The 25,206-nt window shown below is 43.8% G+C and overlaps 2 protein-coding genes across 5 annotated transcripts in view; both read right to left on the reverse strand.

Annotated features, from left to right (window-relative positions):
* Positions 1 to 1,530: 1,530 nt before the first annotated feature.
* On the reverse strand, positions 1,531 to 5,504 carry ecscr (endothelial cell surface expressed chemotaxis and apoptosis regulator). Of its 2 annotated transcripts, XM_071364568.1 has the most exons (11): positions 5,174 to 5,504; positions 4,817 to 4,867; positions 4,520 to 4,636; positions 4,357 to 4,419; positions 4,054 to 4,176; positions 3,487 to 3,618; positions 3,260 to 3,355; positions 2,374 to 2,407; positions 2,204 to 2,274; positions 1,910 to 2,010; positions 1,531 to 1,781 (listed from the first exon to the last, which is right to left on the reverse strand). In XM_071364568.1, the coding sequence occupies exons 1-11, from the start codon at positions 5,229 to 5,231 to the stop codon at positions 1,773 to 1,775; spliced, it is 855 nt and encodes a 284-aa protein (XP_071220669.1). In that variant the 5' UTR covers positions 5,232 to 5,504; the 3' UTR covers positions 1,531 to 1,772. The 2 variants fall into 2 exon arrangements, with proteins under 2 accessions (XP_071220669.1, XP_071220670.1); XM_071364569.1 differs by lacking the exon at positions 4,817 to 4,867 and having other exon boundaries at positions 5,174 to 5,375.
* Positions 5,505 to 5,930: 426 nt separating this feature from the next.
* Positions 5,931 to 25,206, reverse strand: part of ppp3ca (protein phosphatase 3, catalytic subunit, alpha isozyme) — a 73,596-nt gene continuing 54,320 nt past the window's right edge. The window contains exons 6-15 of one of the 3 annotated variants that reach the window (XM_071364572.1): positions 24,883 to 25,022; positions 19,300 to 19,377; positions 19,057 to 19,151; positions 13,998 to 14,123; positions 13,644 to 13,727; positions 13,250 to 13,334; positions 12,971 to 13,068; positions 10,227 to 10,277; positions 9,718 to 9,760; positions 7,681 to 7,838 (exon numbers count right to left, since the gene is read on the reverse strand). In XM_071364572.1, coding sequence (XP_071220673.1) covers positions 7,811 to 7,838; positions 9,718 to 9,760; positions 10,227 to 10,277; positions 12,971 to 13,068; positions 13,250 to 13,334; positions 13,644 to 13,727; positions 13,998 to 14,123; positions 19,057 to 19,151; positions 19,300 to 19,377; positions 24,883 to 25,022 — 828 coding nt within the window. In that variant the 3' untranslated portion in view covers positions 7,681 to 7,810. Of the gene's footprint in view, positions 7,839 to 9,717; positions 9,761 to 10,226; positions 10,278 to 12,970; positions 13,069 to 13,249; positions 13,335 to 13,643; positions 13,728 to 13,997; positions 14,124 to 19,056; positions 19,152 to 19,299; positions 19,378 to 24,882; positions 25,023 to 25,206 lie in introns of all 3 variants that reach the window. The other 2 variants (XM_071364570.1, XM_071364571.1) reach the window with 2 other exon arrangements.

Genomic DNA, 25,206 nt, shown 5'->3' on the forward strand with positions numbered 1-25,206 from the left:
GTCTGTTCAACCTCTCCTTTGTATCGTCTGAGATTCCTTTGTATCGTATTCTTATCGGCAGATTCAACAGTCTTGGTTTCTCAAATGACTGCCTCGCCTGGTTCACTAATTACTTCTCAGAGAGAGTTCAGTGTGTCAAACTGGAGGGCCTGTTGTCCGGACCTCTGGCAGTCTCTATGGGGGTGCCACAGGGTTCAATTCTCGAGCCAACTCTTTTCTCTGTATTTATCAATGATGTCGCTCTTGCTGTGGGTGATTCTTTGATCCACCTTTACGCAGACAACACCATTCTGTACACATCTGGCCCTATTTTGGACACTGTGTTAACAACCTCTAAACGAGCTTCAACGCCATACAACACTCCTTCTGTGGCCTCCAACTGCTCTTAAATGCTAGTAAAACGAAATGCATGCTCTTCAACTGATCGCTGCCCGCACCCGCCCACCTGACTAGCATCACTACTCTGGACGGTTCTGACTTAGAATATGTGGACAACTATAAATACCTAGGTGTCTGGTTAGACTGTAAACTCTCCTTCCAGACTCACATTAAGCATCTCCAATCCAAAGTTAAATCTAGAATCGGCTTCCTATTTCGCAACAAAGCCTCCTTCACTCATGCTGCCAAACATACCCTCATAAAACTGACTGTCCTACCGATCCTTGACTTCGGCGATGTCATTTACAAAATAGCCTCCAACACTCTACTCAGCAAACTGGATGCAGTCTATCACAGTGCCATCCGTTTTGTCACCAAAGCCCCATATACTACCCACCACTGCGACCTGTATGCTCTCGTTGGCTGGTCCTCGCTACATACTCGTCGCCAAACCCACTGGCTCCAGGTCATCTATAAGTCTTTGCTAGGTAAAGCTCTGCCTTATCTCAGCTCACTGGTCACCATAGCAACACCCACCCGTAGCACGCGCTCCAGCAGGTATATTTCACTGGTCATCCCCAAAGCCAACACCTCATTTGGCAGCCTTTCCTTCCAGTTCTCTGCTGCCAATGACTGGAACGAATTGCAAAAATCACTAAAGTTGAAGACATATCTCCCTCACTAACTTTAAGCGTCAGCTGTCAGAGCAGCTTACTGATCGCTGCAGCTGTACACAGTCCATCTGTAAATAGCCCATCCAACCAACTACCTACCTCATCCCCATGTTTGTTTTTGTTTTTCTGCTCTTTTGCACACCAGTATTTCTACTTGCACATCCTCATCTGCACATATTACTCCAGTGTAAATTACTACATTTTAATTACTTCGCCACTATTGGCTTATTTATTGCCTTACCTCCTTACTTAATTTGAACACACTGTAAACAGATTTTTCTATTGTGTTATTGACTGTACGTTTGTTTATCCCATGTGTAACTCTGTGTTGTTTTTGTCGCACTGCTTTGCTTTGTCTTGGCCAGGTCGCAGTTGTAAATGAGAACTTGCTCTCAACTGGCCTATCTGGTTAAATAAAGGTGAAATAAAATAAAAAATATATGAAACAGAACACACAACATTATCTAGATAAAGGCAGTTTTGATATCATCACACAAATACATGGGATATTTGTATTAGAATGGCAACATGTAGACACATCAGACACAACGGTAGGCCTAGTTGTAGCTTAATGTATAATATCCCCACAGCTATGAATTCAGGTGCTGTGTGGACTCCCGGTAACTTGATCTCAGATGTATAGAAAAACCACTGTACTATTTTGTTTGAGTAGTTTGGTGATTTCTGTGTTTTGGAACGGAACATCTAGGGTCTTTATTTTCACACCAGCTGAAAAAAAGAACACAATATGTAATATTAACTTCAATCCATTGGATATTTGCTTTTATCTATTCTCTATAAGAAGTGGTTGTATCCATTGCAGTTAGTGCTGGTGAAGAGTTATTTCCTGAGCCCACCTTGTTGTTCAGTAGGTCCCTGTTTAGGTCCCTGTTTAGCTCCTGCTCCTCATAGTCCAGTGTTGTACTGTGAATGGAGGAGACCTGGGGGGAGTCTGTGTCTGGGGAAAAAGAGAGAGATGTTTTAGGCTCACACCATGCTCCCACATGTCTTGTATCACTGTGAATAGCAAGCCTATTTGCCCCCAATAATCATCAGCAATTATAGCTATTATAAGGAACAAAAACAGAGGCCCCTCAATATTGGTTTGGGGACTATTTCAAAGTGAAGCACTACTGTGACATTTTCCCTACCAGTTTCTGTGTTAATGGTCTTCATGGAGATCAAAGTGATGCTCTCTTTTTCTCCACTAAACGTGACATTGCTATGGAAAAAATAGATGAAATACAAACATAAACAGAGACACATTCAGTTTTGTCGTACCCTATCAACACTATGCATGTGTATACTTTGGTGTGCATACCTTTCAGACACCACAGAATCACTGCTCTTTTTACCTGTGGAACAGAAACTGTGGTGATTCTCTTTGTCTGGCATGTTTGACATGATGTTCTTCACTTACTATAACTACTCTCTTCTCAAGCTGGCATGGCCATAGCTCTGGAGAACCCCAGGCATTAACAAGGCATTCTGCCTTATCCCAAGGGTTCTCAGCTATAAGCGCTGCTTACCGGTGGGACCATGTGAACTGTAATCCAGACGCTCTGTTTTAATGTTTAGAAACGTCAATAATCATCGCTTGCGATACACTTTTTCTAAACATATGGAACTTATCTTTCATATCAGTGAGAAATAATCTTTCAAATAAAAAATATACACTTACTGTAGCAGGTTTCCACAGATGCATACGGCTGTGTGTCTCCAGCTGACAAACTACAGTTCCGCTACACTTCCTTCCGAGTTATGCTTACACACAGATGTTCGGAACATGCTATATAGCTAATTAGTACAGGTGGTTGTCTCCGTTGTCTGTCTTCCTTAAACAAGCGCTGTAACATGGGAATATGGCCGTGGGGGAACACTAACCCTAACCCTATAAAGGTGTGTGGTAATTTACTTTTTTTTTAAATATATAATTTCTCACTGATATGAAAGATACATTCCTTATGTTTCCAAAACCGTACCGCATGTGATGTACCGCAAGCCAAAGTGTGTTAACGTTCAGAACAGGGCTCTTAACAAAACTTCCCCTGGCCAGAAGAGACCTTCATGAATAAACGTTAATGGTAGTTAGCGCCTAAGAAGAGAGATCTTTACAGGTGTTAACATGGATACACATAACATACATATAGATACTGTTACTCTCATGTATCCATTCTCTCACATGAATGATTATCCTTTACATTTACCTTCCTCCTTGGAGTTGCTGCACTGGTCTTTTAGGTTGACCACTGTTACTAAAACCACCATGATAATGATGAGAATGAGGATTAAACTCATGACACCTGTAGGGGAGCAACATCCCAGACAGAGTTAGTTGTACTCCACCTGAGTATAGGATATTAACACTGCACTGTTACATAACAACGGTTTAATCATCATCATCATCATCATCATCATGTATCGTTAAGCATACCAAAGGCAAGCATGGTGAGGCTCTTGCCCGATGACTGAGTGGGAGGGATGTCTGTTTGTGTCCCTTTGGGTCCCTCAGGGGAAGTCACAGAGGTCGAAGTGGTTTCTGTTTGAGCAGCTGTTGATCCTAAGACTGAACACATAAACAGGCATGCAAGTCAACTTACAGCAAACACTACATGAGAAATGCTTAATTTCAAAGATATTAGGACTAGGAGATTGTTAGACGGCACAACAACATGTAAGGTTGACCGTAAATGCAGCTTGCGATCATAACACACAAGTAACATGGCCAGGTCACAGTTGTAAATGAGAACTTGTTCTCAACTAGCTTACCTGGTTAAATAAAGGTGAAATACATTATTTTTTTTAAATGTGCCCTGTGAATGACACATGGCTTTCTCAGAATTCCTCACCTCTGTAAAGCACAGCTAGCAAATCAGAATTTCCTGGCTCATGATTTCCGAATACTATCCAATAACAGGATGTGCACACCATTCAGACAAAAGGCACATCAACTTGTCATCAGTAGACAGAGTACTAAGACAGACAGAGAAATAGTGTTTACCTGGTACAGCAGCAGTGTCTTGTGAGGGGGTACTAGGTATTTTAGCCTGAGCAGAGCTTCTGACATTAGGACACGATAGTCGAGGTGAGGATGTGGGTGCCTCATTGTCACTGCTGGTATTTTCTGAAACACGTCCACAACAACATCAACAAAACTCTTACTGCCTTAGGTTTATTGTAGCCTTCTGTTGGACGCTAGTAACACAAGGATTTGGCTACACCCACAATAAAATATGTGTATGTGACCAATAACATTGTATTTGATTTTGATCTAGTACAGAATGCTACATTTTCTCTGTATTACCAGGTGAGGTTGTTGATTGATTTGACTGCAGGGCACTGAGGGTTGTCACAAGAGGGTTGTCCCCTAGAAAAACAACAAAATGAACGCAATACTTTCTCTCAGTTCTACTCAAACATTAACAGAGAAAACACAGCAGATAAGCCCTATAGAAGACCAGAGTTACCTGGCGATGAGAGTGCTGGGGATGATGTCACATCAGTCATTGGATGGGCTGTAGTTGGGGTGGTTGCGCTGCCAGCCACATGAATAGTTTTGGATGACAGTGTTGTGGGTGAGGTCACTGTGGGTTGAAACATGAACATGAACATGATTCTTGAATGTTGACTACAATATCAGTTTCTGATGATGGTTAAACAGCTCTGGTGATCAAACAGTTTCATGGTCAAAATAATTTATCCAACCAAATGAATTAATTCTTAGCCAGAGTCAGAGAGTTACAGCCAACTAGGCCTAAACTCACCCATGGGAACCTCTGCCTGGTTGGTCTGATTGATGGCAGATTGGGCTGAAACTGTAACAAACAGCTCTAGTAAGGTCTGGCTTCCTCTGAACACTACAATATCAAAACAGATTTTGTCCTCTGGCTAATTAAACACATCTGATATCATTAAAAAGCACTATATTTAGTCATCTCCTGTTTTTCTAGCGTGATACAGTTAATATACAAGTACAATTTCTATCAAGAGAGAGGAAACTGCTCAAAGTAATACGTAAAAAAAATTGGATGTCAAACAGAGTTGAAAGACTATTGAAGCAATATCTATGTTAGACTAGTACCCGTAATCTGTCTGCGTTGCCTTTATTCATCTAAACCTACCTGCTGGAATGAGGAGAAACACACTCAGCAGAGGGACAGGATACAGAAGCAGATCCATGTCCAAATCCACAGCGTTTCCTCTGTCTGGAGCTTTGCAAATTCCCACTGTGTGTATGTATTATTGAATGTGTAAAATGTGTGGGGTCACTCAGGGCAAGAGAACCCACTGTCATGAACGTACTAGAGAGAGTATGGAGCCTCTCTGAGTGTGTCCGTGTATGGCAGCTGTCTCAACTTGTGGCCTGAGTGTGTGTCTGTGTGTATTTGCCTGTGTTAATGAGAGAGTATGGTTAAGGTCCTGGAAGCGAGATGTTGCCGTCGTGTTGCATATAGTGGGGGTTAGTAGCTACTTGCCCTCTACCGTGGGTTCAGTGTGAGGTGGGAGTGGTTGTCTGACGCTGTTCCCAGAGTTTCCTGTGAAAGAATGGCAGGAAGCAGATGGAATGCCCTCATGGAAACTGTAGAGAAAAGCACATTCGCCCACTGTTTGGGATTCAGGTTGACTGTGAAAAAGCAGTTCCCTTGAAAACTGTGAAGCTGCCCATTTTACACACACACACCACACACACACACACACACACACACACACACACACACACACACGCACACGCACACGCACACGCACACACACACACTTCATCCCATGGAGCATATTGTTAAGGCGCGGCCTAACTTGTGAAAAGGCATCCTATTCCCATCATGTTGCACAATGTGAGAATATATTTCCTATCTATCGATGAGAAACTGGAAGCCACACTATTGGTTCATGCATATTTTATTCAAGAGTAAAAAACGTGATTTGTCCCATAGGGCATGCTTACAATGTGTGTATCGTTTATGAAGTCAAATGGCAACAAAAAAAATTACAAGAAAAAATTGTCACAAAATCCATGAAATTCCTTCTTCAAAATAAACCATGTTTAGACCAAACAAGGATCAGAAAACAGTGGAAGGAAAAAATAACCTTAAGCTTAATCGTGAGAATATTACCAATATCATCAAGAATTATAATGAGAATATATTGTTTTCCTTTTAAAAGTAAGTGAGACACAGGATTTTCATTGTGTCCAATTTGTTTACATTTGAACAAACCATGCGATCATGCTTTGGCAGCCTGAATGTTGCTTTTCACTGAGTAATATGTTCATTCACACAATTGAACAACTTCTGTACACCAACAGAACAGAAAAAGGCTTCACACCTTAAAAAGAGCATATGTGCCTGTACAGCAAAACAATCAAATTAAATAAATCAAGAGTAATAAAAAAAACTCAAAATATTGATGAAAAAAATGAAAAAGAAATTATCAAAGGAAGCAAGAATAAAAAATGATTATATAAAAAACAAAGGGGAACTTTACAAATAAAATTTGATGAAATAAATAATTAAAGTCTACTATATTGAAACATCACAATTATAATTTCACATATCAATAAGGAACTTAATTGCATGCATCGATGCGTTCCATACCGTGGATGCTGTTAAAAAACGTTGTCTTCGTTATTGTCCATCTTTATAATTCATTATATATATATATTTTAGATAATTTTTTACTGCAACAGAAGATTTGACGTTCTATGTGCATTCTCTCTTTAGTTACAGGCAGGTGAGAAACAATCAGGTAGAGGGTGACAGAAGGTAGACCCCGAGCTGGGACCGCAGCACCTAAACATGACAGACTGTGGCTTTGGTTGGTGGAGAGGCCACAGTCAAGCCCATGTTCCACCCCTACCCCTTCCCCCGCAGGCTCATGGCATCTTACCACAAAATAAATCAAGAAAGAAAAGTTTTCAGTTAAGATCGCATTGCAAGTAGTAAAATCTACATATTTTTCATTTTCAAATGTCCTTTCTTACAAACAAGATTTAGTATTTTTTTTATTTGTATTCATTAATACTAGTAGCAAAACATGTTGACTAGCGATATCATTTCTGTATGAGATGAGATCTTGAATGAAACTCTGATTCGAAATAGTAAAATGTGTGTGTGACATGGGTACTGTACAAGAGTGTCTTGTGTCAGTCTCCATGAGGACGTACTGTAACAGACATGGGTGAACACGTTGGACTCCAAACCCTGCCCACTTGGTCTGTGATTGGATTGAGAGAGGGAACAACAAACACACCCACAGGACCACACCCCTGGCCCTCATCCCAACAGGTTCCCCTACATCCCGCCCCGCTGGCCTCTCCTCTTTCCTGTCCTAAGCTCTGGCCCCACTCCCTTCAGTTTCCCTTTGTGGGGACCTGGCGTCTAAAAAATAAACCACCTTACCCATTTGAACGAGATGTAACATTTGATTTGTTTCTCTAATTGGATGAAAGAGCAGCAGGCGGTAGATGCAGATGTTGTGTTATGTCTGTGGGTGTGTTATGTTATGTCTATATTCTGAGGCCTGATATCACGATTTGGCGATGTCTTGGCGCACAGCACGGCAGTCACATGGACTCTGGGGCGGGCCGTGGGGCGAAACATCACTGGCTGTTGCTGTTGTCATTGTCATTGTCTTCCGTGCCATTGGCCTCGGACATGTTCATCTTGCCCATGGACTGTCCCACGTGGTTGACCCCGACTCTTCGGGGAGGCATGCGCTCATTGATACGGTCTAGGCCCTTGGCCTCCTCGAAGCTGGCAATCTTATGCTGGGGAGAGAACCCACGGATGGCTGCAGGGAGGACAGGTGTGAGGAGAGAGAGGACATACAGGGGATCAGTATCACTGTATCATGACATCATTTATAAATTAGAAACCTTGATTTTAAATCCTTTGATATACCTCTTTGTGCACTCTCATAGGAAAATGGTTAAACATAACCTACATTATATGCTTTTTACATAAAATATTATTGGGAAGTACCATACTTTGGCCTGAATGTAATAGGCTTCATTTAGACAGGCAACCCAATTCTGATTCAACACAATTCTGGTCTTTTAACCAATCAGATCAGCTTTGGAAAAATTTCTGCTGTGAAAAGATCTGATGTGATTGATCAAAATATCACCCAATGTTGCAGGCGTAAAAGAAACATACTGGTCTTGAGAAGAAGAAAAAAACTGTCGGGGGAGGTTCTCTTCTGCACTGTTCAACCAATCCAGTAAATGTGGAGGAGGAGTTAAGATGGAGTGTCGCCTTGTTAATGTCCAAAAGCGGAAGTCGTGTCACAGGCTTTCTTTACATTTCCCATGGAAATCGGAAGATCCAGTTGTTGGGGACTCGGCAGAGGATAGAAATGGGCTGCCTGTCTAAACGCAGCCTTTGAAAATGTTTCTATTTTTGCTACGTTCTCATGTCACACAGCAGTCAAAGCTAGCATTGTGAATTCAAAGATAATTTGACACAAGTCTAGAAAGACATCTGAACACAGCTTAGAGTAAAATAAAGACGATTTGAATAGATTTAATTGTGGACAGAGTGATATCAGAAACCTTAAGATATCCATAGGCTCCTCTGAGAGAAATATCTGAGAGAATGAGTCAACGACACTCAGCCAGAAACTCACAGACAAACAACCACAACTTACAACAATAGAACCCTCCTTTACTAGAATAGCACACTTGTTTACAACAATAGAACCCTCCTTTACTAGAATCGCACACTTGTTTACAACAATAGAACCCTCCTTTACTAGAATAGCACACTTGTTTACAGCAATAGAACCCTCCTTTACTAGAATCGCACACTTGTTTACAACAATAGAACCCTCCTTTACTAGAATAGCACACTTGTTTACAACAATAGAACCCTCCTTTACTAGAATTTCATACTTGTTTACAGCAATAGAACCCTCCTTTACTAGAATAGCACACTTGTTTACAACAATAGAACCCTTGTTTACTAGAATAGCACACTTGTTTACAACAATAGAACCGTCCTTTACTAGAATTGCATACTTTTTTACAACAATAGAACCCTTGTTTACTAGAATAGTACACTTGTTTACAACAATAGAACCCTCGTTTACTAGAATGGCACCCTCCTTTAATAACTTAGACAAACTTCCCCTCATGGAAAAGCAACCTTGTTTGCTAGAATAGCACCCTTGTTTACGGTTGTTATAATTATGTACCATGAAGCCAACATGACATTACAGTACCAGTTGCATGACATAATCGTGTTGCTCCGTACATCGTCCTGTTAGTGTATTAGTTCATGCTCGTTCATTTAAGCCTGTCGCGATGCAGGCAGTTGTTTAACTGCAGCTGTCAAATGCTGCATCATGACATTGTCAGGTCATTGTGAGAGCATCAGGTGTCCAGAGACTCCAGAGACGGAAGAAGAAGCGAGACATCTCACTCGCTCCTTTTTTCTGGTTCATATACAGACAATGAACTAAGCAGACCAGACCCAGCTGCTAACGCATTGGTGCCTATTGGAGAGCCAACCCTTAAGCAGACCGGATCTCTAACAATTTTTTTCAATGTTAAATGGCCTGAGTGGGACATCTTCATTTATTCACTATCTTTGGAGACTCTATTGTTCACATAGATGACACATCATGCTCATGATACCATTCATTTGACTTCATGATGCATACTGAATTTCACCTTAGCGCTCGCCTGTCTCCTGTTCTCCCTGCATGCGATGCATCTTTGAACCAGATGGGGGCGGAAGATAAGCCAAATCCAAAAAATAAAAGAAGGAATCATGCCTGAGCATAAAAAGATACCCGAAACTATCATGCAGCTCTTGGTAGCACCTCACTTTGCATGACTTAAATTACTTACATACAATAACAAATCCATGTGTTTATATTTATATGTAAGGTATCAAACTTGATCAAACTTCGAAAAGGCTTTGTTTTTCCTGAGCACACCATGTAATTAATGTAAAATACATCTCTTGATCCTTACATCATAACTGATATAGTTGAGATATCTTGTAATCAAGATACTGCAAAGTTCCGTGCTACCCATTCTAAATCCAACTGTCCCCCTGATAAGTTGCTAAATGCAGGCTGAATATGTACTACTATTGTAACTGATGGGTAGTTGACCCAATGCATGTCCTGCAGGCCAGCCTGCTGAGAGAGGTGGGGTGGGGGACACAGCTTTACCTTCTCCGTCCTCAGTTTCTGTGTCGATTGCTTCAATGGCCTCGGTGGTGGCTGGGGGGGGAAAGGAGGGGAGCGAGTTACTTCTGACAAAGCCATGCAGAATGCAGAATGCAGCCCCCGGCGGTAGGTAGGCAGCTGGCTAGAGACCAGCAAGAGACCAGGCAGTGAGAGACGCATGTACCGCAGCAACACAGCCAGACTGAGTGGCCAGAGGCCTGGGGAACACCCCATGGCTGGGCTTGAGAGACTCTGGAGGGCCACAGGACCTGACTGAACTCGGGTAACACTGTGGGAGGCATCCAGAATTTCAAAGGTCAACTCAATAGGAGTAAACACAGGTGAGGTGAGACGACTGGCAAGGTGAGACGACTGGCGAGGTGAGACGACTGGCGAGGTGAGATGGTGAGACGACTGGCGAGGTGAGATGGTGAGACGACTGGCGAGGTGAGATGGTGAGACGACTGGTGAGGTGAGATGGTGAGACGACTGGCGAGGTGAGACGACTGGCGAGGTGAGATGGTGAGGTGAGATGGTGAGACGACTGGCGAGGTGAGATGGTGAGGTGAGATGGTGAGGTGAGATGGTGAGACAACTGGTGAGGTGAGATGACTGGCGAGGTGAGATGGTGAGGTGAGATGGTGAGATGACTGGTGAGGTGAGATGGTGAGGTGAGATGGTGAGACGACTGGCGAGGTGAGATGGTGAGACGACTGGCGAGGTGAGACGACTGGCGAGGTGAGACAACTGGTGAGGTGAGATGGTGAGACAACTGGTGAGGTGAGACGACTGGCGAGGTGAATCGGTGAGGTGAGACGACTGGCGAGCTGAGACTGGCGAGGTGAGATGACGAGGTGACTGGTGAGGTGAGATGACGAGGTGACTGGTGAGGTGTGATGATAAGATGACTGGTGAGGTGAATTGACTGGTGAGATGAGATGACTGGTGAGGTGAGATGACGAGATGACTGGTGAGGTGAGATGAGATGACTGGTGAGGAGACGACTGGTGAGGTGAGATGAGATGACTGGTGAGGTGAGATGGCGAGATGACTGGTGAGGTGAGGTGACTGGTGAGGTGAGATGACTGGTGAGGTGAGATGACGAGATGACTGGTGAGGTGAGATGACTGGTGAGGTGAGATGACTGGTGAGGTGAATGACGAGATGACTGGTGAGGTGAGATGAGATGACATGACTGGTGAGGTGAGATGACTGGTGAGGTGAGATGACATGACTGGTGAGGTGAGATGATAAGATGACTGGTGAGGTGAATTGACTGGTGAGATGAGATGACTGGTGAGGTGAGATGACGAGATGACTGGTGAGGTGAGATGAGATGACTGGTGAGGTGAGATGACTGGTGAGGTGAATGACGAGATGACTGGTGAGGTGAGATGAGATGACATGACTGGTGAGGTGAGATGACTGGTGAGGTGAGATGACATGACTGGTGAGGTGAGATGATAAGATGACTGGTGAGGTGAATTGACTGGTGAGGTGAGGTGACTGGTGAGGTGAGATGAGATGACTGGTGAGGAGACGACTGGTGAGGTGAGATGGCGAGATGACTGGTGAGGTGAGGTGACTGGTGAGGTGAGATGACTGGTGAGGTGAGATGACTGGTGAGGTGAGATGACGAGATGACTGGTGAGGTGAGATGACTGGTGAGGTGAGATGACTGGTGAGGTGAGATGACTGGTGAGGTGAGATGACTGGTGAGGTGAATGACGAGATGACTGGTGAGGTGAGATGACATGACTGGTGAGGTGAGATGACTGGTGAGGTGAGATGACATGACTGGTGAGGTGAGATGACTGGTGAGGTGAGATGACGAGATGACTGGTGAGGTGAGATGGCGAGATGACTGGTGAGGTGAGATGGCGAAATGACTGGTGAGGTGAGATGGCGAGATGACTGGTGAGGTGAGATGACTGGTGAGGTGAGATGGCGAGATGACTGGTGAGGTGAGATGACTGGTGAGGTGAGATGACTGGTGAGGTGAGATGGCGCGATGACTGGTGAGGTGAGATGGCAAGATGACTGGTGAGGTGAGATGGCGAGATGACTGGTGAGGTGAGATGACTGGTGAGGTGAGATGACTGGTGAGGTGAGATGACTGGTGAGGTGAGATGACTGGTGAGATGAGATGACTGGTGAGATGAGATGACTGGTGAGGTGAGATGACTGGTGAGGTGAGATGACTGGTGAGGTGAGATGACTGGTGAGGTGAGATGACTGGTGAGGTGAGATGACTGGTGAGGTGAGATGACTGGTGAGTTGAGATGACTGGTGAGGCGAGATGACTGGTGATGTGAGATGACTGGTGAGGCGAGATGACTGGTGAGGCGAGATGACTGGTGAGTCGAGATGACTGGTGAGGCGAGATGACTGGTGAGGCGAGATGACTGGTGAGGCGAGATGACTGGTGAGGCGAGATGACTGGTGAGGTGAGATGACTGGTGAGGTGAGATGACTGGTGAGATGAGATGGTGAGTGTCTCTCTCTAGTGTCAGCTGTAGCTAAAGGGGGCAGAATCTGCAGGCCTCCAGAGTCAAGGGTGGCTGCCCAAACCTGGGTCAGAAACAAAGGGACCAGAGGACGAATACGAAGACAAAGACCCACGGAGAGAGGGAGAGCGACGGAGACTGTGACAAAGGGAAGAGTCACAGTGATAGAAAGAGGAACGAACAGACAGTTAGGGAAGGGAGGGAGGGATAGAACAGCCCTGGCCTGGGCCTGGTCCTCACCACTCTGTAGGGTCTGTTTGCCCCCGGAGAGCACACCGCTGGGCAGCATGCCAGTAGGCGTCAGACCCTTCAGCGTCAACACGTTCTCACTCTCCTCCCTGCAGGACACACAGAACAGCACCACACACAGGTCAGAGGACATCCACAATGGTCACTCATGTATGCTTCTACTGTATATCCACTCTATTATAATAACTCTATGCTCAGTATTAGAGATGTGTTCATGTGCAACAGCTACAGTAGAAAGCTGATGTGAGGCGAGGTGGAGAACGTTTTCACCGAAGCACTTTGAACATCGTGGCCATTTTCCCAATGGCGCGGATTTTGTTCCTGATCACCTCCTTCCGAGCTGCAGCTGCGTTGGCTAGAAAGAGACAACACTCATTTTCAGATATTAGGAATGAGTCTATGGGCCACATTGAAATGATCCATTTATATTCTTTACTGGTAATTCAATGAGCCCCTCATAACAAATAAACACCCAGAGGACATATCATCTACGAATACCATAATAGTACGTGCTTTTACTTGTTTATCGGGACCCACTGTATGCCAGGGAGTGTGAGACACTGCAGTTCTAATGGGCTCTTCACAGTACTGTATACCAGGGAGAGGAGTGTGAGACACTGCAGTTCTAATGGGCTCTTAACAGTACTGTATAGCAGTGACTAACCATCTAAGATCTCTTGGTCGTCTCCGTCGTTCATGAGCTCGTCGTCAGAGCAGATACTCAACACGTTCACCAGCATCTCTGTGACTGGGGTGAGGTAAAAAGCTATTAGATGAGGGCGCTGCTGTACATATTTGTTTACGATAAAATGTAGCAAGAGGGTAAATCTAGAAGAACACGGTCATCTCTGAGCCCATCAGTCAGAGAACATGGATGTGTCCTGCTGAATGTTTGTCTAGACTAGCAAATGAAGATGACTCTCAGCACTAATGATTAAAATGATTAAAACAGTGCAGTATAGTCATCATTACACATAGACATGGTCTACTAAGGATTGGGAAAGGGTGGTAGTGGTACCTTTCTCCCCCACAAAGGGCAGGGACCAGGTGAACACGTCCATGAAGTTGGGCAGCCAGTAGGGATGAGGGGAGCAGTTGAACTGCCGTATGTTCATCACGTTGTTCTCATACTTCAGTACTGCAGCTGTGGAGGGAGAAAAACACAAGGGACATGTAAACATAAAAATGTCTGCATCTACAAGGATACACACATACTACACAAAACATAGTAGGTTTACAGAAAGAACACAGTAAGAAACGTCCATCAGTGTGTTGAGCACATCACGCTGTACATCACTGAGTGATACATTAATCACGCTGTACATCATTAATGCCGTGGATTTCTCAATTTTGAGCCCACTCCTATATCAATGGCGCAGCGTGCGTTATTTTGCTGCAAGCATATGCATGACAATACGTTTGAAATCCTGTCAATTCCCAAGACGGCATTGTTTTTCCCCTCTCACACCGACGTTTCATGCCTCCAGTTGCGGACAGAAAACAGAGCATAATGATGTGCCTCTTCTGCAGGCATATTCACAGCGACTGAAAGGACCAAAGAAGGTCATTTTGAAGAAAACAATTTGAGAAAAAAAAGCACGTCTTTGAAACGGCTGTGGTTGATGGGAGCTAGCTCTTGGATTATTATGACAGTGCTTCCCTATTTTACTTCCACTATATACAGGATAAGCATGATATGAGTTTTGTTTCTTGACAAACAGATGCTACAGAAAGGAACCTTTTTACTCAGAGGTAAAACAATCCATGAAATCAAACAAATTGTTTTTCAAAAATAAATAAAAGACATCTGTATAAAACAATGAAGAACATCTAATAATCTATCAAATTACACCAAGAGCAGAGGTCAAATTACACACTGGCTGTTCAGAGTAGCCTGAAGATAGTAGGCTGGAGCAACATTCATAGTCTTATGGGGATGCACACCTTGATATGTGTATGTGTTTGTGTGGGTGTGTGAGAGAGACATTGACACAGTGAAAGAAACAGACAGAGGCAGAGACAGAGACAGAGTGACAGACAAAGAAAGAGAGAAACGGAGCGAGAGAGAAACAGAGGCATTGGACACAGAGAGAGAAAGAGACAGACTGGCAGAGACAGACAGAAACAGACAGAGAAAAAGACATAGCAACAGGCAGAGACAGAAACAGAGGAAGAGACAGAGACAGAGGAAGAGACAGGAAGAGAAAGGGACAGAGACAGAAATAGAGACATACACAGAAAGAGACAGAGAGAAACAGTGGCACAGGACAGTGACAGAGAAAGAGACAGAGAGAAACAGTGGCACAGGACAGTGACAGAGAAAGGAGATGAGATGATCAACCATTAGGTACTTCTGGAGCCCCAGAAGTGAAGTGCTGACGCTGTTCCATCAGGAGATATAAAACTACATGGAGATGGCCAGGCATACCGACAGTCCCTCCCACACTCTTACCATGGCGCACTATCCATCTCCATCAAGCCACACAATGAACAGCACCCACCAACACACATATGATCCAACATACATTCACTACGTATATACTTGTTCACATAGACTCATACGTTAACACTACAAATACATACCCTTATATATCAAATAAAATACACAAAAAATATGGAGAAATATTCAGACCCCTTGACTTGTTCCACATTTTATTTCTGTCACGTGTGCTCCCTCTCCGGCCTCTAGGTCATCAGGCTGCTCACAATGGCGCACACCTGTCACCATCATTACCCGCACCTACGCGTTGTCAGACTCACCTGGACTCCATCACTTCCTTGATTACCTGCCCTATATATGTCACTTCCTTTGGTTCCTTCCCCAGGTGTCATTGTTTCATGTCTGCGTTGTTCGAGGTTCTGGTTTTGTATTATGTTCTGTTTATTTTACTAACACCCACTCCCTGAACTTGCTTCTAGACTCTCAGCGCACATCGTTACAATTACATTACAGCCTTCTTCTAAAATTGATTAAATAGCTGTTTTTCCCTCATCAATCGACACACAATACCTCATAATGATAAACAAAAACATTTCTTTTGAAATGTTAGCTAATTTATTAAAATAAAAAAACAGAAATACCTTACATAAGTATTCAGACCCTTTACACAGTACTTTGTTGAAGCACCTTTGGCAGCGATTACAGCCTTGAGTCTTATGTATCATCCTACAAACTTGGCACACCTGTATTTGGGGAGTTACTCCCATTCTTCTCTGCAGATCCTCTCAAGCTCTGACAGGTTGGATGGGGAGCGTTGCTGCAAAGCTATTTTCAGGTCTCTCCAGAGATGTTCAAGCCCGGGCTCTGGCTGGCCCACTCAAGTACATAAAGAGACTTCTCCCAAAGCCACTCCTACGTTGTCTTGGCTGTGTGCTTAGGGTCGTTGTCCTGTTGGAAGGTGGACCTTCGCCCCCAGTCTGAGGTCCTGAGCGCTCTGGAGCAGGTTTTCATCAAGGATCTCTTTGTACTTTGCTCCGTTCATCTTTGCCTTGATCCTGACTAGTCTCCCAGTCCCTGCCGTTGAAAAACACCCCCACAGCATGATGCTGCCACCACCATGCTTCAACGTAGGGATGGTGCAAGGTTTCCTCCAGACGTGACACTTGGCAATCAGGCCAAAGAGTTCACTATTATTCTACAATGTAGAATGAGTAGGTGTGTCCAAACCCTTGACTGGTACTGTGTACAGTTGAAGTCGGAAGTTTACATACACTGATTGAATGAGAGTCATTAAAACTGGTTTTTCAACCACTCCACAAATGTCTTGTTAACAAACTATAGTTTTGGCAAGTAGGTTAGGACATCTACTTTCTGCACGACACAAGAAACTTTTCCAACAATTGTTTACAGAAAAATGATTTAACTTATAATTCACTGTATCACAATTCCAGTGGTCAGAAGTTTACATACACTAAGTTGACTGTGCTTTTAAACAGCTTGGAAAATTCCATAAAATGATGTCATGGCTTTAGAAGCTTCTGATAGGCTGATTGACATCATTTGAGTCAATTGGAGGTGTACCTGTGGATGTTTTTCAAGGCCTACCTTCAAACTCCGTGCCTCTTTGCTTGACATCATGGGAAAATCAAAAGAAATCAGCCAAGACCTCAGAAAAAAATTGTATACCTCCACAAGTCTGGTTCATCCGTGGGAGCAATTTCCAAACGCCTGAAAGTACCACATTCATCTGTACAAACAATAGTACGCAAGTATAAACACCATGGGACAACACGCAGGAGATGCCTTCTGTCTCCTATAGATAAACCTACTTTGGTGCGAAAAGTGCAAATCAATCCCAGAACAACAGCAAAGGACCTTGTGAAAATGCTGGAGGAAACAGGTACAAAAGTATCTATATCCACAGTAAAACATGTCCTATATCGACATAACCCGAAAGGCCGTTCAGCAAGGAAGAAGCCACTACTCCAAAACCGCCATAAAAAAGCCAGACTACGGTTTGCAACTGCACATGGGGACAAAGATAATACTTTTTGGAGAAATGTCCTCTGGTCTGATGAAGCAAAATCTCAAGACATCAGTCAGGAAGTTAAAGCTTGGTCGCAAATGGGTCTTCCAAATGGACAATGACCCCAAGCATACTTCTAAAGTTGTGGCAAAATAGCTTAAGGACAACAAAGTCAAGGTTTTGGAGTGGCCATCACAAAGCCCTGACCTCAATCCTATAGAAAATTTGTGGGCAGAACTGAAAAAGCATGTGCGAGCAAGGAGGCCTACAAACCTGACTCAGTTACACTGGGTTGGCGCCCCCCCTTGGGTTGTGCCGTGGCGGAGATCTTTGTGGGCTATACTTGGCCTTGTCTCAGGATGGTAAGTTGGTGGTTGAAGATATCCCTCTAGTGGTGTGGGGGCTGTGCTTTGGCAAAGTGGGTGGGGTTATATCCTGCCTGTTTGGCCCTGTCCGGGGGTATCATCGGATGGGGCCACAGTGTCTCCTGACCCCTCCTGTCTCAGCCTCCGGTATTTATGCTGAAGTAGTTTATGTGTCGGGGGGCTAGGGTCAGTCTGTTATATCTGGAGTATTTCTCCTGTCTTATCCAGTGTCCTGTGTGAATTTAGGTATGCTCTCTCTAATTCTCTCTTTCTCTCTTTCTCTCTTTCTTTCTCTCTCTCAGAGGACCTGAGCCATAGGACCATGCCTCAGGACTACCTGGCATGATGACTCCTTGCTGTCCCCAGTCCACCTGGCCGTGCTGCTGCTCCAGTTTCAACTGTTCTGCCTGCGGCTATGGAACCCTGACCTGTTCACCGGACGTGCTACCTGTTCCAGACCTGCTGTTTTCAACTCTCTAGAGACAGCAGGAGCGGTAGAGATACTCTCAATGATCGGCTATGAAAAGCCAACTGATATTTACTCCTGAGGTGCTGACTTGTTACACCCTCGACAACTACTGTGATTATTATTATTTAACCATGCTGGTCATTTATGAACATTTGAACATCTTGGCCATGTTCTGTTATAATCTCCACCTGGCACAGCCAGAAGAGAACTGGCCACCCCTCATAGCCTGGTTCCTCTCTAAGTTTCTTCCTAGGTTTTGGACTTTCTAGGGAGTTTTTCCAAGCCACCGTGCTTCTACACCTGCATTGCTTGCTGTTTGGGGTTTTAAGCTGGGTTTCTGTACAACACTTTGATATATCAGCTGATGTAAGAAGGGCTATATAAATACATTTGATTTTGAAATTTGATTTGAGTTACACCAGCTCTGTAAGGAGGAATGGGCAAAAACTCACCCAACTTATTGTGGGAAGCTTGTGGAAGGCTACCCAAAAATTTGACCCAAGTTAAACAATTTAAAGGCAATGCTACCAAATACTAATTCAGTGCATGTAAACTTCTGACACACTGGGAATATGATGAAAGAAATAAAAGCTGAATTCATAATTCTCTCTACTATTATTCTGACATTTCACATTCTTAAAATAAAGTGGTGATCCTAACTGACCTAAGACAGGGAATTTTTACTAGGATTAAATGTCAGGAATTTTGAAAAACTGAGTTTAAATGTATATGTATGTATATAAAAACTCTACAAATAAATGGAATAGACAGACTGACCTTTGTTGTTGTAAACGTCAAGGTAGTTTGGCGCTGAGAAGATGGTGATGAGGGAGGGGAAGCCGGTGGTTTGGCTCTTGCGGTACATGCGGTAGCTATAGGACAGCACAGAGAGAGAGGGGGACGGGTTTTCAGGTTAATCATCTGGATGAATCATGAATCGTATTAAAGCTAAAAGTGTTTGTAAGAGAGAGAAAGAAAAAGATATAAAGAGAGAGAGAAAGATGTGGTGTTGGTACATACCCCGCATCTTGTGCTTCATGTGCTCGGATGACTGATAATAAGTTATTGTTCTGTAGGAACTCACATACAGCTGGATAACTGCACGGCAGAAAAAGGAGAGAAGGTTTGGGGATGGCATATCTAAATTCACACTGTTTGACACATATAACAGAGCAACACAGCTAGCACTGACCTATGTAACCAAACAACATGCAGAATACATACTGTAAGTATTGTGTAACAGAGCTTATCTGAATACACAGTCGAAAAACACTTTCTGACTATATTACAGTCATGAAACAGAGAATACAATATGATTCCCCTGGTCCAGCCACAGACTAGAACATTGACATTGTCCTACAACACAACAAAACAGTTCAGAGCGTCAGCAAGCGTCAGTGTGTTGTTATCAGAGCACTGCTCAGTATGATGTAAGTCAGAGCAGCCCAGGCCAACCCAGCCCATCACAGCCCAGCCCATCCCAGGCCAACCCAGCCCATCCCATTCTAGCCCAGCCCATCCCAGGCCAACCCAGCCCATCCCAGGCCAACCCAGCCCATCCCATTCCAGCCCAGCCCATCCCAGGCCAACCCAGCCCATCCCAGGCCAACCCATCCCATCCCAGGCCAACCCAGCCCATCCCAGCCCATCCCAGGCCAACCCAGCCCATCCCAGCCCATCCCAGGCCAACCCAGCCCATCACATCCCACAGCTCCCAGTTCGCCCCAAAGCAACCTAATACCACTCACTGGCTCAAAAACACAACAAACCATGTCAGCTATTATCTGACTGCTAACTGGCTGTCAGTTCTACCCTGACAGGTAATGTGAGAGGGTTGCTACATTTCCCCATCCTTTAAGCCAACTGTTAACAAGATGGCCGGTTTGACAGCATTGTTCCTCCGCCTCTCTCTCTTCCCTCGACACAGATCACTCCTTCCCTTCCATCTCTCTTCCTATCACTTGCTCCAGTTTGGGCTGGAGGAGTGGGTTGTCATAGCAACAGCTCATTGCAGAGCCCCAGGGGAATTGTGGGATAGATGGCAGTGTTGAGCTGATACCGGCCCCTGCCCGGACTCTTGTTTTACACCCACGATGCATTTCAACCGCCTGGTTTGGAGTAGGAGGTTCCTATGCACATGTCTACTCCTCCTCGCATCTCCTCTACATCCCTCTCCTTCAACCTCACAACCCCCAGCAGCAGTCTAATGTATCACCCCTCTGTATTTCACTCCGCCCTGCTGATTCAGACAGAGATACAGTTTTAGCTTCAGCTCGATTCCATTCCGATACCTGAAGGTCTGAATGTGTATATGGTCATATAATCGTATAGTCTATTTTGTGAGCTGATGAACAGAAAAAAGAGAGACTATGATCGCCATAATTAAAACATGCACATTTCTGTTAAATTATCAGATTCATAAAATAACAGGATAACAAAGGTTATGAAAAAAATGGTATGCACATGCTGACGACTCAAGCTCACATATTAATTGGCCTGAATGTGCATAGTTTTTTAATCCATGGCTCAGTTGGTCAGAGGAGGGGGTCTTCTCATATCTGTGTCAGATTTGGCTCCTGGGGCGTTTCTCTGAACCTGTGTATTGGTAAAACTTTCAGGTGCTGAAACCTTAGGGTTACAGGGTGACTGATGAGAATCATTACAGAGACGTTCCCCGAAGAAAATATTATAACCCTTCACTGACAAACCAGGCCATAAGCCTTTTCACCTCATCTTATCAAAACAAGCTCAGTCCACCACCTAGCAACAAGGATGCTGGGTGGGACTACATAAAGTGTTTTGTGGCTGTCTGATAGTTCCCTAAATGTATTACTGTGGTCAGTCAGAATGAGACAACACACATAAACACACAAAGCCTTTTAGACATGGACATAAGCCAGCTGGGATCCATCCACACCACCTCCAATCACCAGGGATACCATATTCCCCCTCACAAACTGACTGACCAACGCCCTGAGAGGTGCACTTGTTTCTGTGTGTAAATGCATCTAATGAGGATGTTTTAATCTAACACAGCCATGCATTGTTGTTATTTTGGGGGGCCCCCAACCACCTTGCGGGCAAAATATTTTAGTGCCCTCCCTCTTGGCAGTGGATTTTTTTGTTGTTGCAGTGTTAGACTTAATTTCCCGCAACTCTACACATTTTACCATTAAGTGGAGAGAAGTTTTGTAGTTTTAAAGTTAATTTCCTGCAGTTCTAAATATTTTGCCATGACTTATGCCATGTTCAAATGATATCTGAGTAAGAGTGACTAACCAAATCATTGAGGACCCCTGGGGAAATTCTATTATTTTATACTAATATAATTGCTCAGAGAAAGAGATTCTGTTTAAGAAGAAAAAAAGGTAGGGGTCAAAATTAGACACCCCTAAAGATTCTTATGAATAATGTAGTCAAAAGTCTAGTATTTGGTCCCATATTTGCATGCAATGAGTACAGTACATCAAGCTTGTGACTCTACAAACTAGTTGGATGCATTTTGCAGTTCGTTTTGGTTGTATTTTATTTCATTTTGTGCCCAATAGGAATGAACGGTAAATCTTGTATTGTGTCATTTTGGAGTCACTTTTATTGTAAATAAGAATAGAATATGTTTCTAAACACTTCTATATTAATGTGGATGCTACCATGATTATGGATAATCCTGAATGAATTATCAAATGAAAGTTACAGAGGGTCAAAGATTATATCCCCAAGACATGCTAACCTCCCCTTTTTTTGGTAATGGTGAGAGGTAATGGTGAGAGGTTAGCATGTCTTGGGGGTATGATCTTTGACCCTCTGTAACTTTCTCACTCATTATTATTCAGGATTTATTCAGGATTATCCGTAATCATGGTAGCATCCACATGAATGTAGAAGTGTCTAGAAACATATTCTATTCTTATTTGCAATAAATTGACACAATACATTATTTACCATTCATGATATATCCATTGTTTAGCTGGAATGGAAAGTCTGTATCTGTAACGGCTGTCATATTCGTTCTCCTCCTCAGACGAGGAGGAGCATGGATCGGACCAACACGCAGCGAGGTATGTAGACATAATGATTTATTAAATGAAGACGAAACACGAAGAACACTTGAATAAACTACAAAACAACAAACGACGTTAAACAGACCTGAACTTGTGAACATAAAAAACAATGAACGCACGAACAGGAAAGAACGAACGAGACAGTACCGTGTGGTGTAACAAACACAGACACAGCAACAATCACCCACAAACAAACAGTGTGAACAACCTACCTTAAAATGGTTCTCAATCAGAGGAAACGTCAAACACCTGCCCCTAATTGAGAACCATATCAGGCAACACATTGAACCCAACATAGAAACACATAACATAGACTACCCACCCAGCTCACGTCCTGACCAACTGAACAAAGTTAAACAAAGGAAAATAAGGTCAGGAACGTGACAGTATCCTGTATATTTGACTGTGATATGTGGTTGCCTCACCTAGCGATCTTCAGATGAATGCACTAACTGTAAGTCACCCTGGATAAGAGCCTCTGCTAAATGACTCAAATGTAAATGTTTTACATACAGATCTCATATTACTGTACTGAATTATTATTGTTGTTTTTTTTGTTAATATTGGTGTCACAAATCTATTAATTGTACATTTATTTATAAACAAATATAGTTATTTGTTACATTTGACTGTGTGAAACTGTAACACTGTGTAAAACTGTGTAAAACTGTGTAAAACTGTGTAAAATCTAGCAGCGCTACTTATTTCTCTGACAGTTAGCCGGGTATATAACATTTTTGTAAAAAACACAAGTATTTGTCTCTCTGAAATGAAACCATCAAGTGATAGATTTGAAACAAATACAGGTCTGTCATTGAACAGCCCCATGCCTTTATTAGATAGTGAAAAAACACACCAATCTCTTCCATAATTTCTGTAAACAATAAAAACGAATTTACCAACATTTCTGAAAATGGATATAGCATTTTGGAATGAAACTCTTCAATTGTAAAACTGCTGATGCATTACCAAATTTAGAAATTGCACATTGTTTTTTCTACTTTTTATGTGTGTGTACTTTTGACCCCTTTTTCTCCCCAATTTCGTGATATCCAATTGGTAGTTACAATCTTGTCCCATCGCTGCAAATCCCTTACGGACTCGGGAGAGGCGAAGGTTGAGAGCCATTCGTCCTCAGAAACACAACCTTGCCAAGCCGTACTGCTTCTTGACACACTGTACGCTTAACCCGGAAGCCAGCCGCATCAATGTGTCGGAGGAAACACCGTACACCTGGCGACCGAAGTCAGTGTGCATGCACCCGGCCCACCACAAGAGTTGCTAGAGCGTGATGGGACAAGGACATCCTTGCCGTCCAAACCCTCCCCTAACCTGGACAACGCTGGCCCAATTGTGTGCCGGCTCATGGGTCTCCTGGTCGCGGCTGGCTGCGACACAGCCCAGGATCAAACCCAGATCTGTAGTGACACATCAAGCACTGCGATGTAATGCCTTAGACCACTGCGCCACTCGGGAGGCCCGTATTCTACTTGCTAACTCTCAAAACTAATTTGAGACCCAGATTGAGTTTCTTTTTTGGGGGCTTGGGGGCCCCCTAGCGGCCGTGGGGGGCATTAGTCTACCCGCAGTAGTCTACCCGCAGTAGTATACCCGCAGTAGGATACCCGCAGTAGTCTGTAGTCTGTGTATAGGCAGAGGTTGAGCTGACCCATCCCTTCCTGCCGCCAACCCCTCTACCCCTCCCCTCAGCCACTGCCATCCACAGCCCCATCAAAGTTTCGTCAGCGTGTTAAATATTTAAGTGTGAGAAGGTTTACTCAGGAAAGAAAAACAAACAACAGAATAACGTCCGTGCCCTGAGCTCCTGGAGAGCCTATTGTATGAAGCCCATAGATCCAGGGCTTTCCGCCCAAATTCCCTCGGCACCCAGAATGTAGGTCAGAGCAGCGGCTGCATCTCACACAGACATGACATTTGACGCCACACTATGGGTTACAGGATACAGAGCAGAGGCAACACAGATGCACATATGTGGTGTGTATTTATATGTGCTGTATATCTGTGTGTGTGTGTGTGTGTGTGTGTGTGTGTGTGTGTGTGTGTGTGTGTGTGTGTGTGTGTGTGTGTGTGTGTGTGTGTGTGTGTGTGTGTGTGTGTGTGTGTGTGTGTGTGTGAGATAGGATTTATTCCTTTTGGTTTGGAGGTACAGATTTAAGATCTTCATTTTAGCCAGTTTGCTACAGCAGGAGAATAATCCTGAAGCAACAGGAAATGTGAATTATTGTGTGGATTATAATTAATGTACATTTTTTGTAGGAGTTGATACATTTTTCCTTAGGGCAAATCAAGTCTGACATTTTAAAGTGGAAATGGCAAACTTTACAAGAATTTTTCAACCTAAAATGCACAACAAACCTGCACTTCCCGCTGTGCAGGAAAATTCTCAACAACAAAAGAGTGATCAAATGAAGATCCTCCATCTGTAATTGTTTGGACAACAGATCCAGACGGTGGTACCTGATGGCTCTAAAACATGAGGAACAGTAATGAGAGAAAGGGTTGAGGTGGAGAGAGAGCTGACCTGTAGAAGTAGGAGCAGCCTCGGACTGTGTTGTGGCTGAAGAACTCCTGGGTCTTCTCGTTGCCAAAGTCCTCCAGAGGATCAGACCACAGTAGGTCACACATGGGCCCAAACGCTGGAGGCTCCTTGAACCGGTCTATCTACAGCAGAGAGAAACATGCTGAATTCAGACACAAGCAAATACACACATTTTGAAACACAAAAACATAAACATGCACACACACACACTCACATGCAGGTTGGCAGGCACATACACTCATAAACACACACACACACACACACACACACACACACACACACACACACACACACACACACACACAC

This window comes from Salvelinus alpinus, chromosome 24, assembly GCF_045679555.1.
Source record: "Salvelinus alpinus chromosome 24, SLU_Salpinus.1, whole genome shotgun sequence".
NCBI classification, from domain to species: Eukaryota; Metazoa; Chordata; class Actinopteri; order Salmoniformes; family Salmonidae; genus Salvelinus; species Salvelinus alpinus.